The sequence below is a fragment of the Choloepus didactylus genome, chromosome 4 (assembly GCF_015220235.1).
Source record: "Choloepus didactylus isolate mChoDid1 chromosome 4, mChoDid1.pri, whole genome shotgun sequence".
In the NCBI taxonomy this organism is placed as follows: Eukaryota; Metazoa; Chordata; class Mammalia; order Pilosa; family Megalonychidae; genus Choloepus; species Choloepus didactylus.
This window is the reverse complement of record NC_051310.1, coordinates 183,843,330-183,856,502: the sequence shown is the minus strand read 5'-3', so window position 1 is coordinate 183,856,502 and position 13,173 is coordinate 183,843,330. Positions and strand designations below refer to the sequence as shown.

The 13,173-nt window shown below is 35.8% G+C and overlaps 1 protein-coding gene across 2 annotated transcripts in view; it reads left to right on the top strand.

Annotated features, from left to right (window-relative positions):
• The window catches only part of MDGA2 (MAM domain containing glycosylphosphatidylinositol anchor 2), a 1,012,098-nt gene that overhangs the window by 878,766 nt on the left and 120,159 nt on the right, over nucleotides 1–13,173 (top strand). For both annotated transcript variants that reach the window (XM_037834933.1, XM_037834934.1), the window contains one exon: nucleotides 7,376–7,645. In XM_037834933.1, coding sequence (XP_037690861.1) covers nucleotides 7,376–7,645 — 270 coding nt within the window. The remainder of the gene's footprint in view (nucleotides 1–7,375; nucleotides 7,646–13,173) is intronic.

The following is a 13,173-nucleotide window of genomic DNA, read 5'->3' as shown; positions in this document are numbered from 1 at the left end:
CACTGGGTATTCCATAGAATGAAATGCTGAACTCATTAATAGCCAGTATGCTTAAAGTGAATATTATATCAGAGCAGAAATTTTCCACAGGGAAAATTGACTGGACTATAATGAGTACACTCAATTTCACATTCACTAGCTTTTTATGTGGTTAAGGGACCACTGTTGGATCCAAGTATTTTCTGTAGCTTAATTTAGGGATGCTTTTTCATCTCAGACTCTAATATAATGTTACAAAAACACAGTTTGTGGAGTTCTAACCCAGCACCATCAGATGACTTCAGAGGCCATTAATAATTGAGTGGGCCAAATTTTGTAGGCATAAAAGAATTCATATATAGAAAGGGCCTAGAAAATTCACTCTCTTTAATAATCCAATAGGTCATAATACAGGCAAAGAATTATCACAGATAATCATTCATAGAAAAAGTAAATATGCATTTTAGGATACTTGCCTGTCAGGGATAATTAATTACATTTGCTATCTTTGACATTTGAAAAGAATTCCATAAGAAGAAAAATAGTCAGTTGCAAACTTTTATTTTTATTAGACAAATACAAATATAACTTAAGGGTAAAGGTGTACTCACTTAAATTTGGAAAAATTAACATTTTTCATAAATAATATTTATCCAGATTTCAACTAACAAATATTGAGGAAGTGAATGAGTGAGATATTTGAACTACTAAAACAGGTTTAACCAATATGCAAACTAAAATTTTGGATTTTTTCATAGAAGAAATTCTCCAGTTCCCATTTGTTGCATATCTTCTCTGGTTTTAGACAAAATACTTTAAAGTCTAGGTACACATTTTCTCTTGACTCCAAAATCATTACTCTCACTCCACCTCAACTTTTAATTCCAACGGTCAAATCTTTGATTTTGTTATCACTCCAAATTACTCTACCTCTGATATATTAAACTGCAACAAAATCCTATGCATTGATTATAACTTGCTGGCTTCCTGACTTTCTTGTTTTCAAAGTACTTGCTTTTCAGGTTATTTAGTTATTCTTGTTATTCAATCCATTGACACCCTTCCCCATTAGTTTCCTTCTGAATTTGTTTCCTTCAGTAACCAGCCTGATTCCCATGGCCTATCCTTTGAACAGTGCTCCTCACTTGCCTTGTGCCCTTATCCTTTTGCCTCACCATACCCAGTCTCTACTCTTATTATCAAACTGATAGATTATGAAGGATAAAAGACATTTGATTCAGTTATCTGTTGATGTGTTATAAACAACTCAAAACTTAGATGCTCAAAAGAACCACATTTTATTATGTCTAATGACCAGAGCTTGTCTGAGCAATTCTGCCTCATGTGGACCACTGTGTTATCTGGATCACTTAGTGGAAATAAGTGTCTTGCTGGTCTGGTCTGGTCTGCTCTGGAGCATTCAAGATGGCTTCAAATACCTGGCACCTGGATGGGGATGGCTGGAATGCTGTGTTTATCTGTGTCCTATTCTTGATATACTCTCAGGGCTTTTTCACATGTTCTCTCTAAGCAGAGTAGTTGAAGCCCTGTCATTTAGGGCTCTCAGAGTTGGTATTCCAAGAGGTAGGAAGATAAACTGTTGGCCTCCTAAGGGTTGAGCCCAGAAATTAGCACAGCATCATTTCTGCTACATTCTTTTTGTCAAAGTAATCACAGAGCCCATCCAGGTTTAACAGATGGGACACAGACCCCAGGTCTTGATGGGAAGAAAGACCGACCCCTGATTCTAATGGGAGGAATGTCAGAGATATTATGGACATCTTTACTCCTTTACATCATTCATTCATGGATGCATTCATTTATTTAATCAATAATGGTATGATGCCAACCCTTAGTGCAAGGTACTATGATGAACTAATTAAGATGAAGCAACAAATAAGGAATGTTAGGCATTTTCATATTGAACATCACATAAATAAAATACAACAAATGATGATGTTATGCGGGAAATAAATATGACGAGTGAAATTAACTTTTGGTAGTCAAGGAAGGGCTTTCTAAAGAGGTAAAATCTGAAAGATGAGAATGAGTAGGCCATGGTAAAAGCAAAGGGAAGAATATATCAGGAAGAAAAAAACCAAGTCAAAGGTCCAGTGTATAGAAAAAAAAATTGTCAAGTAGGAACAGGAAGCAAACCCATGTGTCTGGAATATTGTGGTCAAAATGAAAATGGTTGGGTACATGGCCAGTGCCAAAATTTGCAGGACCTTGTAGGCCTGATCACCAAGCAGAGAAGAGTCAACAAATCTTTTTAAGCAGGGAAAAACCATGAACTGATTTCTCTTTTAAAAGAATGTTCCAACTACTGTCAGAACAATGGGATATGATCAAAAGAGGAAGCACAGAACACTACAAGACATTTGTAGCGGTCCATGTGAGAGGTAATGGCAGTAGTAGTGAAGATGGAAAGAAACGTATAAGCTACTTATAAATATTTCATAGGTAGGACCAAAAAAATAACTCTCTTTCCAATCATAGACAGCTTACTTGAACAACTAATTGTCATTCCTGATCTCTACTTTTTAACCATCCATTTTTGTCAAAAACAATAGAGATTTTCAGTCTTAACTGGTTTCTTGCTGGCATTTCACACTTCTGACCACTTCATCTTCTTGCAAACACGGAACACTTTCAATTTTTGTAATACAACTCCCTAGATTCCCGTATCTCTCTATTTACATTTATTATCCTTAAAGAACTTCTATTTTCTTCTAGCTCTAAAAGTGACTATATTCAAGAGTAAGTCCAAATTTAGCATTTTATTTTTTCCTAATTTATACTCACTCTTAGCTATCTGAACAGAACTGTATTTGGCAGCCAGCTTTCTGTTCTGAGCTCCACATGGCTATCAGAGACCCCTGTTTCTGGGCATATGAGAGACAACATATTCAGTAAAACCCTTGCAATGGAAACTACTTAAAATGCTTGGAAAATATTATTTACATATTATTGATAGAATTAAAATATTAATAAAAATATACAATGCTGAATCTATAAAAAAGCAGTGAAATGAGGCTACTTTTGCCCTGATAGTATTTGTTAATGAGGACAACTTTGAGCTTCAGTATTGATGGCCTTCCTGGGGAAAGGATATAGGACTCTAAACCCAGTGTGTTACTAGAGGGAGAGAAATCTATTGGTAGGCTCTCTCACAAGAAGTTGGGACCAGAGGTCTATATCTGTAGTGTAAGAGTCAGGTAGGATAAACCCAGTTTATACATTTCCATTCCCTGGAGAGTGCAAAGAAACTTCTGCAATAACCCATGCTTTAAAGTTTTAATCTTGGCTGCTTTATGTGGATTTTCACTCAAATTTATATTACCTGGATGGTTGCGGGGGGAGGAGGGGTGCCCCAAACCCTTAAACCATGAATTTAGATTAATGTGTTCCCAATGGTGGTGCCCAGAGTTGCCTGTCAAAACAAATTCTCTCAGGTGAAGGCACCATGATATTAGGCTTCAAAGTATTCCCATGACTATTTTTTTTAAAAAGAATGGTGAGCAGCACACACTCAAAGTTAACCAAGAACAGACAGAAAGAAAATACCTTGAGAGAAAATCAGCAAAAAAATACCCTCAAAATTTAATTTGGAATTATCAGACAGTATCAAACAATTATTTTGTTTAAAGAAATAAAAGACAAGCTTGACTACATCTACAGATAATGGGAAAGCATAAAAAAGTGATATGGAATATTTACAAAAGAATTATGCAGATTTATAAAGGAAAACTACCAGTGGGTCAGTTTAGCAAATTAAGCAGAGCAGAAGAAATAATTAATGAACTAAATTAGCTCAGAAGAAGTTATTCTTTAAGAGGTGTGGAAAATATAAGAAATGGAACATTTGTAAGAGAGGTAAAGAGACATGGAAGAGAGAATGAGATGGTTCATGAAATATGGTTATAAAGAAAGGAAGAGGTGTTATTTGAAGACCTAGTGGTTTAGAATTTTCCAAAAATTCCCCAGGTAAAAGACACCAATCTTAAATCAACAGATTTAAGAAGCTCAACAAATACTAAACATATTCATAAGAAGAAATCCAGATCTAAAGACATTTTATTGAAGCTCTAGAAGATCAAAGACAGATTTTAAACGTGGCTGGAAGAAAAGAAGACATTCACTTCAGAATGTGAGACTTATATCTACCTTCTCTACAGCAATACTGGTAGTTTTAAGACAGTGGAATCATATCTCAATGTGCTGAAAGAGAACAACTCAAGCCTATAATCCTATGTCCAAGGAAAATATCTTTTAAGAATGAGGTTAAAAACATATTTTTAGCAAATCAAGATCAGAGAGTTCACTAAAGGTAATTCTAAATTAAATACTTTAGGCAAAGGGCAAGTGATCACAGTTGGATGGTCTACAATAAAAGAGAGAATGAAAGCTAAATAAACTAGCACAATCTGGGTAAATCTAAAAAGAATAGTACAGTTATAAATCAGTAATATTACCTAATGATTTTAAAAAAAAACAAATAGAATGATAATTCATGATTAGTAATGTATGTCAGAATGGGAGTAAAAGGAGCAAAGTGCCCTATGATTTTTGTTTTGTCTAAAAACAGGTGGTAAAGATATTGCTTTTCATTTTTTAATAAACGAAGTTTGCGTTTTGCAAGCTTTAGGGTGATTAATAGAATAACAGAAACATAGTAGTTAACTTGTCAACTACTAGTAGGAAAAGAGTTAGAATAATGAAGTTATCCATCAGTCTAAAGGAAAGCAATCAGAGAGAAAAAAGAACACACAAAAAATATAAAGCACAAAATAAGGAGGTACATTTAGACCCAAGTATATTGGTAGTAACAGTAAATGTAAATGACTAAAGTGCTAACCACTCTGGGTAAAATAAAAAGATTGTCGGATGCTATTCAAAAATAGAATATAAGCACATGCTATGTAAAAGAGAAGCAATAAAATATAAGAATACAGAGAACATGAGTAAAATTACAGGGAAAATATGCTAATAATTAATATGAATTAATTATTGATTATATTATGTTGTTACATTAACTTATTAATTAATATAAGGCAAAATAGACTTAAATAGTAAGGATAAAAGAGATCATTTCACAGCAATAAAAGTAACCAATGACATATAACAATATCACATTTGTATGGACTTACTGGCATAGCCTTGAAATATATAAAGTAAAATGGAAACAGAACTATAAGAAGAATGTTTTTCCAAAAAGATACTACCTTGTTAGAAGCTCTAAAAAACACTTGTCCAAATTAATTCAAGTAGAACAAGTAGGCCAAAAAAAAAATTGACAAAAATATAGATGAATTGGCCAACCCAATTATCAGATTTGTCCCAAAAGATTCAAATCACTCCCCCAAACTGCAGATTATACCTTCTTTCCAAGTACATACAGGATAGCAAATTGATCATCAATAGGCCATAAAGTAAGTATCAAGTTTCAGAGGATTTAAAGCAAATGAAACTTTTTTCTGACCACAATTTAAATAAGCAAAAAAAAAAAAAAAAGAAAAAGCAGTAAGATATTCAATCACCCATTTGATTAAAAATGAAGAAACACTTGCCTACTAGCTATTCTTATTGTGTGACTCACATGTGCACAAATTCAACATGTCCAACATATACCAAATGATCCCTCTTCTTCCTCTTCTCCTTCACTGACACCATTATTCACCCCATTGACTAAGGCGTTATTTGTGGTCCCACTGAAAATGCCTCAGTTCAGGCCTTTGTCAATGATGTTGCCATTTTCCCTGCAACTGGTTCCTTCCCTGTGCTTCTTAATGCTACTCATACCTGCCACAGTATTCTTTCTTAAAGATAGATTGGTCATGTAAGATTCTTTTATTTAAACATTTTAAAAGGCTTCCCTTACCAACAGTATAAGATCCAAATTCCACAACATGACAGGCAAGGATTCTTTACATCTTCACTTTCTCCCAATCCTTCATGTTTCCTTTGTGTAACAGTCATGCTAATCCATTTGTATTTCTGTGACCACTCCCTCCTCTCTAGCTCCTCCTTGCCTTTGTACATACTAATCCCTCTTCCTAGAAGGGCCTCTTTTGCTGCTTACCCACCTAATGATTTCCTATGTATCCTGAAAGATACAACTCAAGTATCAACTTCTTTGAGATGCTTTGCCTGGTCAAACCTGATTGTGTTACTCGCTTCTTTTCTTACTATTCTACAAATGTTTTTCATGCTTTAGTTCCGTAAATTAACTATTTAAAGGTTGTTCTTTTAGGTTAGACCACAAACTACATGCAGGTAGAAATTTTGTCTTGTTCTTTTTTAAATTATTCTTAGCATTTTTAGAGGAAGTGCCCAAAAACAAATGATGAATGAATAAAATTAGAAGTAATAGAGTAGTTTGAAAATATATTCTGGAAGCAAGAAAGGTGAGTCAACAGTTTGGCAATTGGAAAGGAGATCAATATTATACAAAGCAGTATGAATAATTTGTAAAAGAATATCAGAGAAGGCACATTTGGTGTGGTGGTCTGAAAACATTTCAGTGTATTGAAGACTCCGCTGGGCAGAATTGTACAGATTTTATACAGCACAACTCAAGAGGGTGCCATGCACATTTAGTCAACAATGGGGTCATATTGCACAGTGCAATCCTGAGTGGATTGTTAGTTCTGAAATAATTTTTATTTATTACGATGATTAGGAGTCATTAAGAAAAGGATTATATTTTGTGTACTCTAATAAGGAGAGAAGTGTGTAACACTTTGAAAAATTTCCCATCAAAATCAAAAAGGTTAAATATCTAATGTAGCAAGTTTTAATTGTATGAAAAAAACTTACAGTTATGCCAGTTAAACCAACACCTCTACTTGTGATTTAATTTGCAAAGTTTGCCTAAGGTTTACATATGAATATTATGACTTGCAGCCAAATAGGATCAGGCCAAATAATTTAGAAAATAAATTTAAATATCTATGAGTACCTGTTTTATTAAACAGTGGGTACCCAGGAGCTCCAGGAATAATCAGAATTCACTGACTTGAGCCAATTGCATTAGCTGCTTCAAATTCTCACACCAGTTTGAAGACTTCAACTTTCCTCTGCCTTCCATATCCAGAACATCATTTCATTGCTGACAATCTCAACCAAACAGTCAGGAAATTTTTTTCTGGGAAGCATTTTGAAAGAAAAAAATAAATTCTGCTAGTTTCACCTACAAATGTTTGTTTCAGGCAATGAAACTCACAGGAAATTGTATTGCCAAAACAAAGCTGAAATTCTTGAGCCTTAATCGTTCTCCTCTACCCACCCCTTAAATTCCTTTACTGTTGCTTAAAAATAGCTTCTCACAGAGACAATAATCTTTGGCTTATTGCATACCACATCCTTTATCTGTTTTAACATCTCTTTACTACAGATCCCCCTGCTGTGGAACCAGCATTCCTGGAAATTCGGCAAGGACAGGACCGAAGTGTCACAATGAGCTGCCGGGTTCTGAGAGCCTATCCAATACGGGTGCTCACCTATGAGTGGCGCTTGGGAAATAAATTATTACGGACGGGTCAGTTTGACTCTCAGGAGTACACAGAGTATCCAGTGAAGAGTCTTTCCAATGAAAACTATGGGGTTTATAACTGTAGCATCATCAATGAAGCTGGAGCTGGGAGGTGCAGCTTTCTTGTTACAGGTAGGATTCCAAATATTTTGCTTTCTTTTTATTTGTGTGTTTTTAGACCAAGGGATCTTAGGTCTATGTCAATAGAAGAATGAAAGCATTTTGCAAATATATGGAGCACAGTATGAGCAGCTTGATTGCTCCAGTCAGAGCTTCTCATTTATTTTCAAGGCAAGTCTATTTGAGTAGTTAAGATAGTGTTTGTGCCTATAAAATTAGACAGAAGTTCATTTGAATTCAAGAGGAGTTGGTGATGAAGTTGGTTATTTTGAGTGCTTTGGTAATAAGTTAACAAATCCTGGTGGTAGCTAACTTCATTGAGATCAAATTGCAAATATTAATGTATCTTTTTTTTTTCCTTCTACAAGTCAGAAATCCTGTGTGAACAGATTAGATGTCTGCTCTGGTTTCCTTAATAGCAGAAAGAGCATTCTATCTCTTTTTTTTGTCCCTGTCTTATTTATTTATTCATTCATTTTTGTTGTACCTTGGCATATTGTAGATTCACAAATATTAAAAAGAAAAGCAATAAAGATATCATATCTTATGTGTAATAAATCAGGGAAGAAGTATCAATTATTTGTCATCATTGTCTTTTAAATATTCCCTCTTTAGGGCCTTATTTAAATTATTTTCATAATCTGTATGCTAAAGGAAACGTGTCGTTTTTGAGATAGGTTTAGGGCTATATAAAAGAAATTCTCCTTTTCACTGTTATTTTGTTTGAGGTAAAGTTAGTTGTAATAGTGCTTATGTTAATAAATGAAGAATCTGGACTTATATATCATCTGGAAAGCAGCCGTAAAAATGATGATTAAAATATGATTCGGACTTAAAACTTGTTCATTGGTAATATAAATTCTTAGTAATAAGTTCTTACTTAATAACAATTCTCTAGATATGGATTGTCTTGAGATTTTTGCTTCCTGAAATGAAACGTTAGGTTGATAAAATATAATTGACAAATAAAAGAATATGAAGATATCTTCTCTGCTGGCTCTCCCAACTCTTGGTTTCACAGTCCTTTTTACAAAGATTCAGTTGAGTTTAAGTCTTTTCTACTTTGATTCTTTACTACTTTGATAAAATAAATTCTTAAAACAATACTGAAAGACCCTAGTGCAATATTACTTCCATGATGATCTAACTGTTACTTTTTTTTATTTTTTACCTGTGAATATTTTCCAGAATACAGAACCTAGTCTATTACTCCATGGGGTAATTTAAATGACATGATATACTTTCATTCCCTGTGTGTATGCTATTGATCCTTCAAAGGCAATCACATATTAGTACAAATGGAGTGCCTTACTTTTATTCATTAACCCCTCAAAATGAAAATTCTCCATAAAATTAAGTAAGGAATATAACATCCCTTTCTTTAAACTTTTGGCCTTACACACTTTCCAATTTTCTTTGGTCACACTGTTTTCTAACTTCAGGCTAGTATAGACCATGCTGCCTCTGCAAGATTTTCATTTGCTCTCTATTTATGTGATCCAAATCCTATTTTTTGAACTGGAAGACAAGCTGAGATCAGAGGAAACACTAAGCTCCATTCTCCTTTTCCAGAACCATGGAGTGCAGCTAGTAGATTTCTATATCTACAGAAAGGAATAAACCTGTTATGAGTGGTCTGATAGAAGGAAAGGAAATAGCAACATGCATTAATTTGTTCCCAGTTTGCACTTTTCAATCTTCAGATCAGCATCATTATTTCGAGAACTCCACATTCAATCAAAAATGGTTTTGAAGAAGAAAAAATATATGATTGAATTCCAATACAGTTTAATTCAGAGAAATATATAAAGAAACCAATGATTCCATAGAATCAGAAGTCTGGAATGAGCTTTGAAGGGTGATTTAGTTCTTCAACTAAAACATATTGGAATAAGTATTCTTTGGGAATTTCCCACAGAATTCAAAGCTCTTTGAAGCTATACAGAAGAGCCAGGGAATAGAATATATGCAAGGATGCATATAATCTTTACCAACAGAATGTGTCTTTGAAAACAATTCTGTTTAATTCCTGAGGTCCAAATTAACTTAGAAAATTTTAAATGTTTTTTACAATTATTTTACCAAATTCAAGATCACTGTTCCACTCACCATGAATGTTCTGTGGTCTCCCTAAAGTGGACTTGCTCTCACTGCATATCAAATTATGCATAATTGAACTGAAAGGAAATAGCAGCCCTCATATCTATACTGTACTTATTTTCGCTCACAGGAAATCTCAAAAGCTCAGAACTGTTTTCTTTCTTTATGTCATATGTATATGATATGCATGGCAGTAGGGGGGTGTAGAGCAGTGGGGTTGTACTTACTGAGAGGTCAGAGAGTGTGAGAATATTTTCCTGCTAGTGAAAAGAAGAGTAATGAAAAGTATTTTGCTTATAGTGTGCAGGCTAGTTTGTAGTGCACTATCCATGTTAGGGATTACTAATCATAACAGCACATTAAATGCAATGCCTTTATTTTGCACATGTTCATGGTGAAGTTATAACACGTTTTTTTTCTGTGGTTTAAATAAGCATTGTGACTATGGTAGGAATTCAGGCACCATTTATCATGATTTTCAATTTTTTGAAAGTTTCAAAAAGAAATGAAGCATATTGACTTATTAGAGCCACCTATCTGTAAATGTATAATTCCAAGTGTTTATTAGATGTATTTATATATCAATATGTAGATGTAAATATTTATATATTAATAAATACTTTTGTACTACTATAGCAAAAACTCTACTGGAGCATAGTTTTCACTTTTTCACAGGTTCAAAATGGACCAATATTCACCTTTGTAAAAAGAAATATTCTGACAAACTTCAAAACATCTAGGCACATTCATTCATTTATTCATTTGAAGGACCTGACCAAATAACATGCTAAGTTAGATACTAGCACAAGGTTTGATCCATTAAAGAAACCTAGTAAATCTGAAAGATTGAATGAACAAAGGAATTGATGAATGAATGAGAGAAAACTTACTTAAAATTATCTTTTAAAAATAGAACAAGGAATGAATATGGAGAGGGTGAAAAAATGGATCAAGCTGAAATGGAATAATATATTATATAGTAGGCTAAATTGTGACGACCAAAAAGGTCTGACCTAATCCCCCGAACCTGTATGTATTACCTTATAAGACAAAAGATGTGACAAGTTAAGGATCTTGAGAAGATGCACTTATCATGGATATCTAGATGGGCCTTAAATTCAATCACTCACACGCATCTTTATCAGAGAGAGGCAGAGGGAGTTTTGAGAGAGGAGATGGAAGACGTGTAACCACAGAGACAAAAACTGTAGTGTTGAGGCCACACGCTGAGAAGTGTCTGGAGCCCCCAGAAGCTGAAAGAGGCCAGGAAGGGATCCTCTCCTACAGCCTTAGGAGGGAACATGGCACTGCTGATGCCTGATTTCAGAATTCTAGCCTCCAGAATTGTGAGAATAAAAATCTGTTGTTTTAAGCCACCCTGTTTTGGGTGATTTGTTATGGCAGCCCTTGGTAACTAACACAGCTCAGTATTTCAAAAGGACTGCTCTGTGTAAAATACTGTAATTTGAATAGAACTACTTTACCCACTATCCTCAGCCTTGTCCCCATAAGTAAGCTAAACCCCTGAGCTATGGAGCAGCAACTTCTCACACATCGACAAAGTTTTAAGTAGTGGTTGCTTTTGCTGCCTGAACAGCATATTGCAGCCAGGCTGGGGGTATGAGGGGTGGAGATTGCTAGAAACTCTAACCAGGGTTGTGGCACCAACCACTTAGCATCAGTAGTCTGTGTTGGTTTAAGCTTGGAATAGACATTAAGTGATGCTTCAACATCCGAATATTATATCCGTTACATAATATAGTGGAGGCAGGATTTCTGTAGCATCTTTTTCACACTGGAAACCAGATGAGAGAGGAACTGTTGGAAGATTCAAAGTCTGACAGTCTTTTAGAGAATGACATTTTATCCTTGGGGCTTGGCAGAGCAGTAGTCTAACCCTTCTTAAATGCCTTTGTGGCAGCCCTTTTCTCTCCAAATGCTGGGGTAGTGCCCCAACATATCCATACATTGGGAAGACCACCTTCTTGGCCCCACTATCCTCAAACATTGGGGCAGCACCTGGATTCTCTTCCATTGCCAGGGCACACGTTCAACCCCTTCAGAACAGTGGGGTGGCAGCCATGCTCTCCCCAATCCCCTGGGAATGTGCTCCGCCATCTCTGAGGCCTGGGGTGACAGCATGCTTCCTGAACATCAAGGCAAAAGGCCCACCCTCGACTTCTGGGGCAAACTCACCCTTTCCATGTGTGTGGTCCACTCTACTCTCCCTAGAGACCTCTTGACTCCAGACCTTAACCTCTATGGCTCCATCTTTGAAGAAACATTTCTTTAGTTTGTTCCTTGTCTAGCTCCTCCCATCCAGACTGGCAGCAGCTCCATCTATAAAGATCTCACAAAAATTCTGTTGGCTTCACATGAAGCATACAGGGGTCAAAGCCATCAGACAATAGGACTTTTCACAAATCCTTTCTGGATAACTCCATCTCCAATCTTGGCTTCTACTGAAATGGTGGTAAGGTTTCATGTTTGGTTAAATCCTCACATGGGGCTACAGCTTCCAGAAGCCCAGAGTTTTTCAGGTCATCAATTTCTGGTTTCTTTTAAACCAAGAGTTCATTTCTCAGCTTATCCCTTTCTTTTCACATTTTACTATAAGCTGCAAGGAGGAGCCATGCTATATCTACAACTTTTAGTTTTGAAATCTCATCAGTCAAGTATCCCAGCTCATTGCTCTCAAATTCTTCCTTCCATCTGATACCAGGACTCGATTTTGCCAAATTCTCTGCTGCTTTAAAACAAGGATTGCCTTTCTTCCAGTTTACAAGAACACATTCATCATTTCTGCTTAAGGCCTCTTCAGAAGTATCTTTAGGGTCCATATTTCCACAAACAGTCTCCTCAAAGCAGTTTAGGCCTTTTCTATCAAGCTCCTCACAATTCTTCCAAAATCCCCTTATCTATTTAAATGCCACTCCAACATGTTTGGTGTTTGCAAACTCAGCAGCACCCCACTCCTGGTACCAAAATCTGTTCTAGTTTGCTAATGCTGCCAAAATGCAAGACACCAGAAATGGATTGGCTTTTATAAAAGGGGGTTTATTTAGTTATACAGTTACAGTATTAAAGCCATAAAGTGTCCAAGGTAATGCATCAACAATCGGGTACCTTCACTGAAGGATAGCCAGTAGCATCCGGAAGACACGTGGCTGGCATCTGCTCTAAGTTCTGGTTTCAAAATGGCTTTCTCCAAGGACATTCCTCTCTAGGCCACAGCTCCTCTTCAAAATGTCAATCTCAGTTGCTCTTGGGGCTTTTGTCCTCTCTTAGCTTCTCTGGAGCAAAAGTCTGCTTTCAATGGCTGTCTTCAAACTGTCTCTCATCTGCAGCTACTCCCTCAGCTTCTGTGCATTCTTCAGGTTGTCCCTCTTGGCTGCAGCAAGCTCGCTCCTTCTGTCTGAGCTTTTATAGGGCTCCAGTGA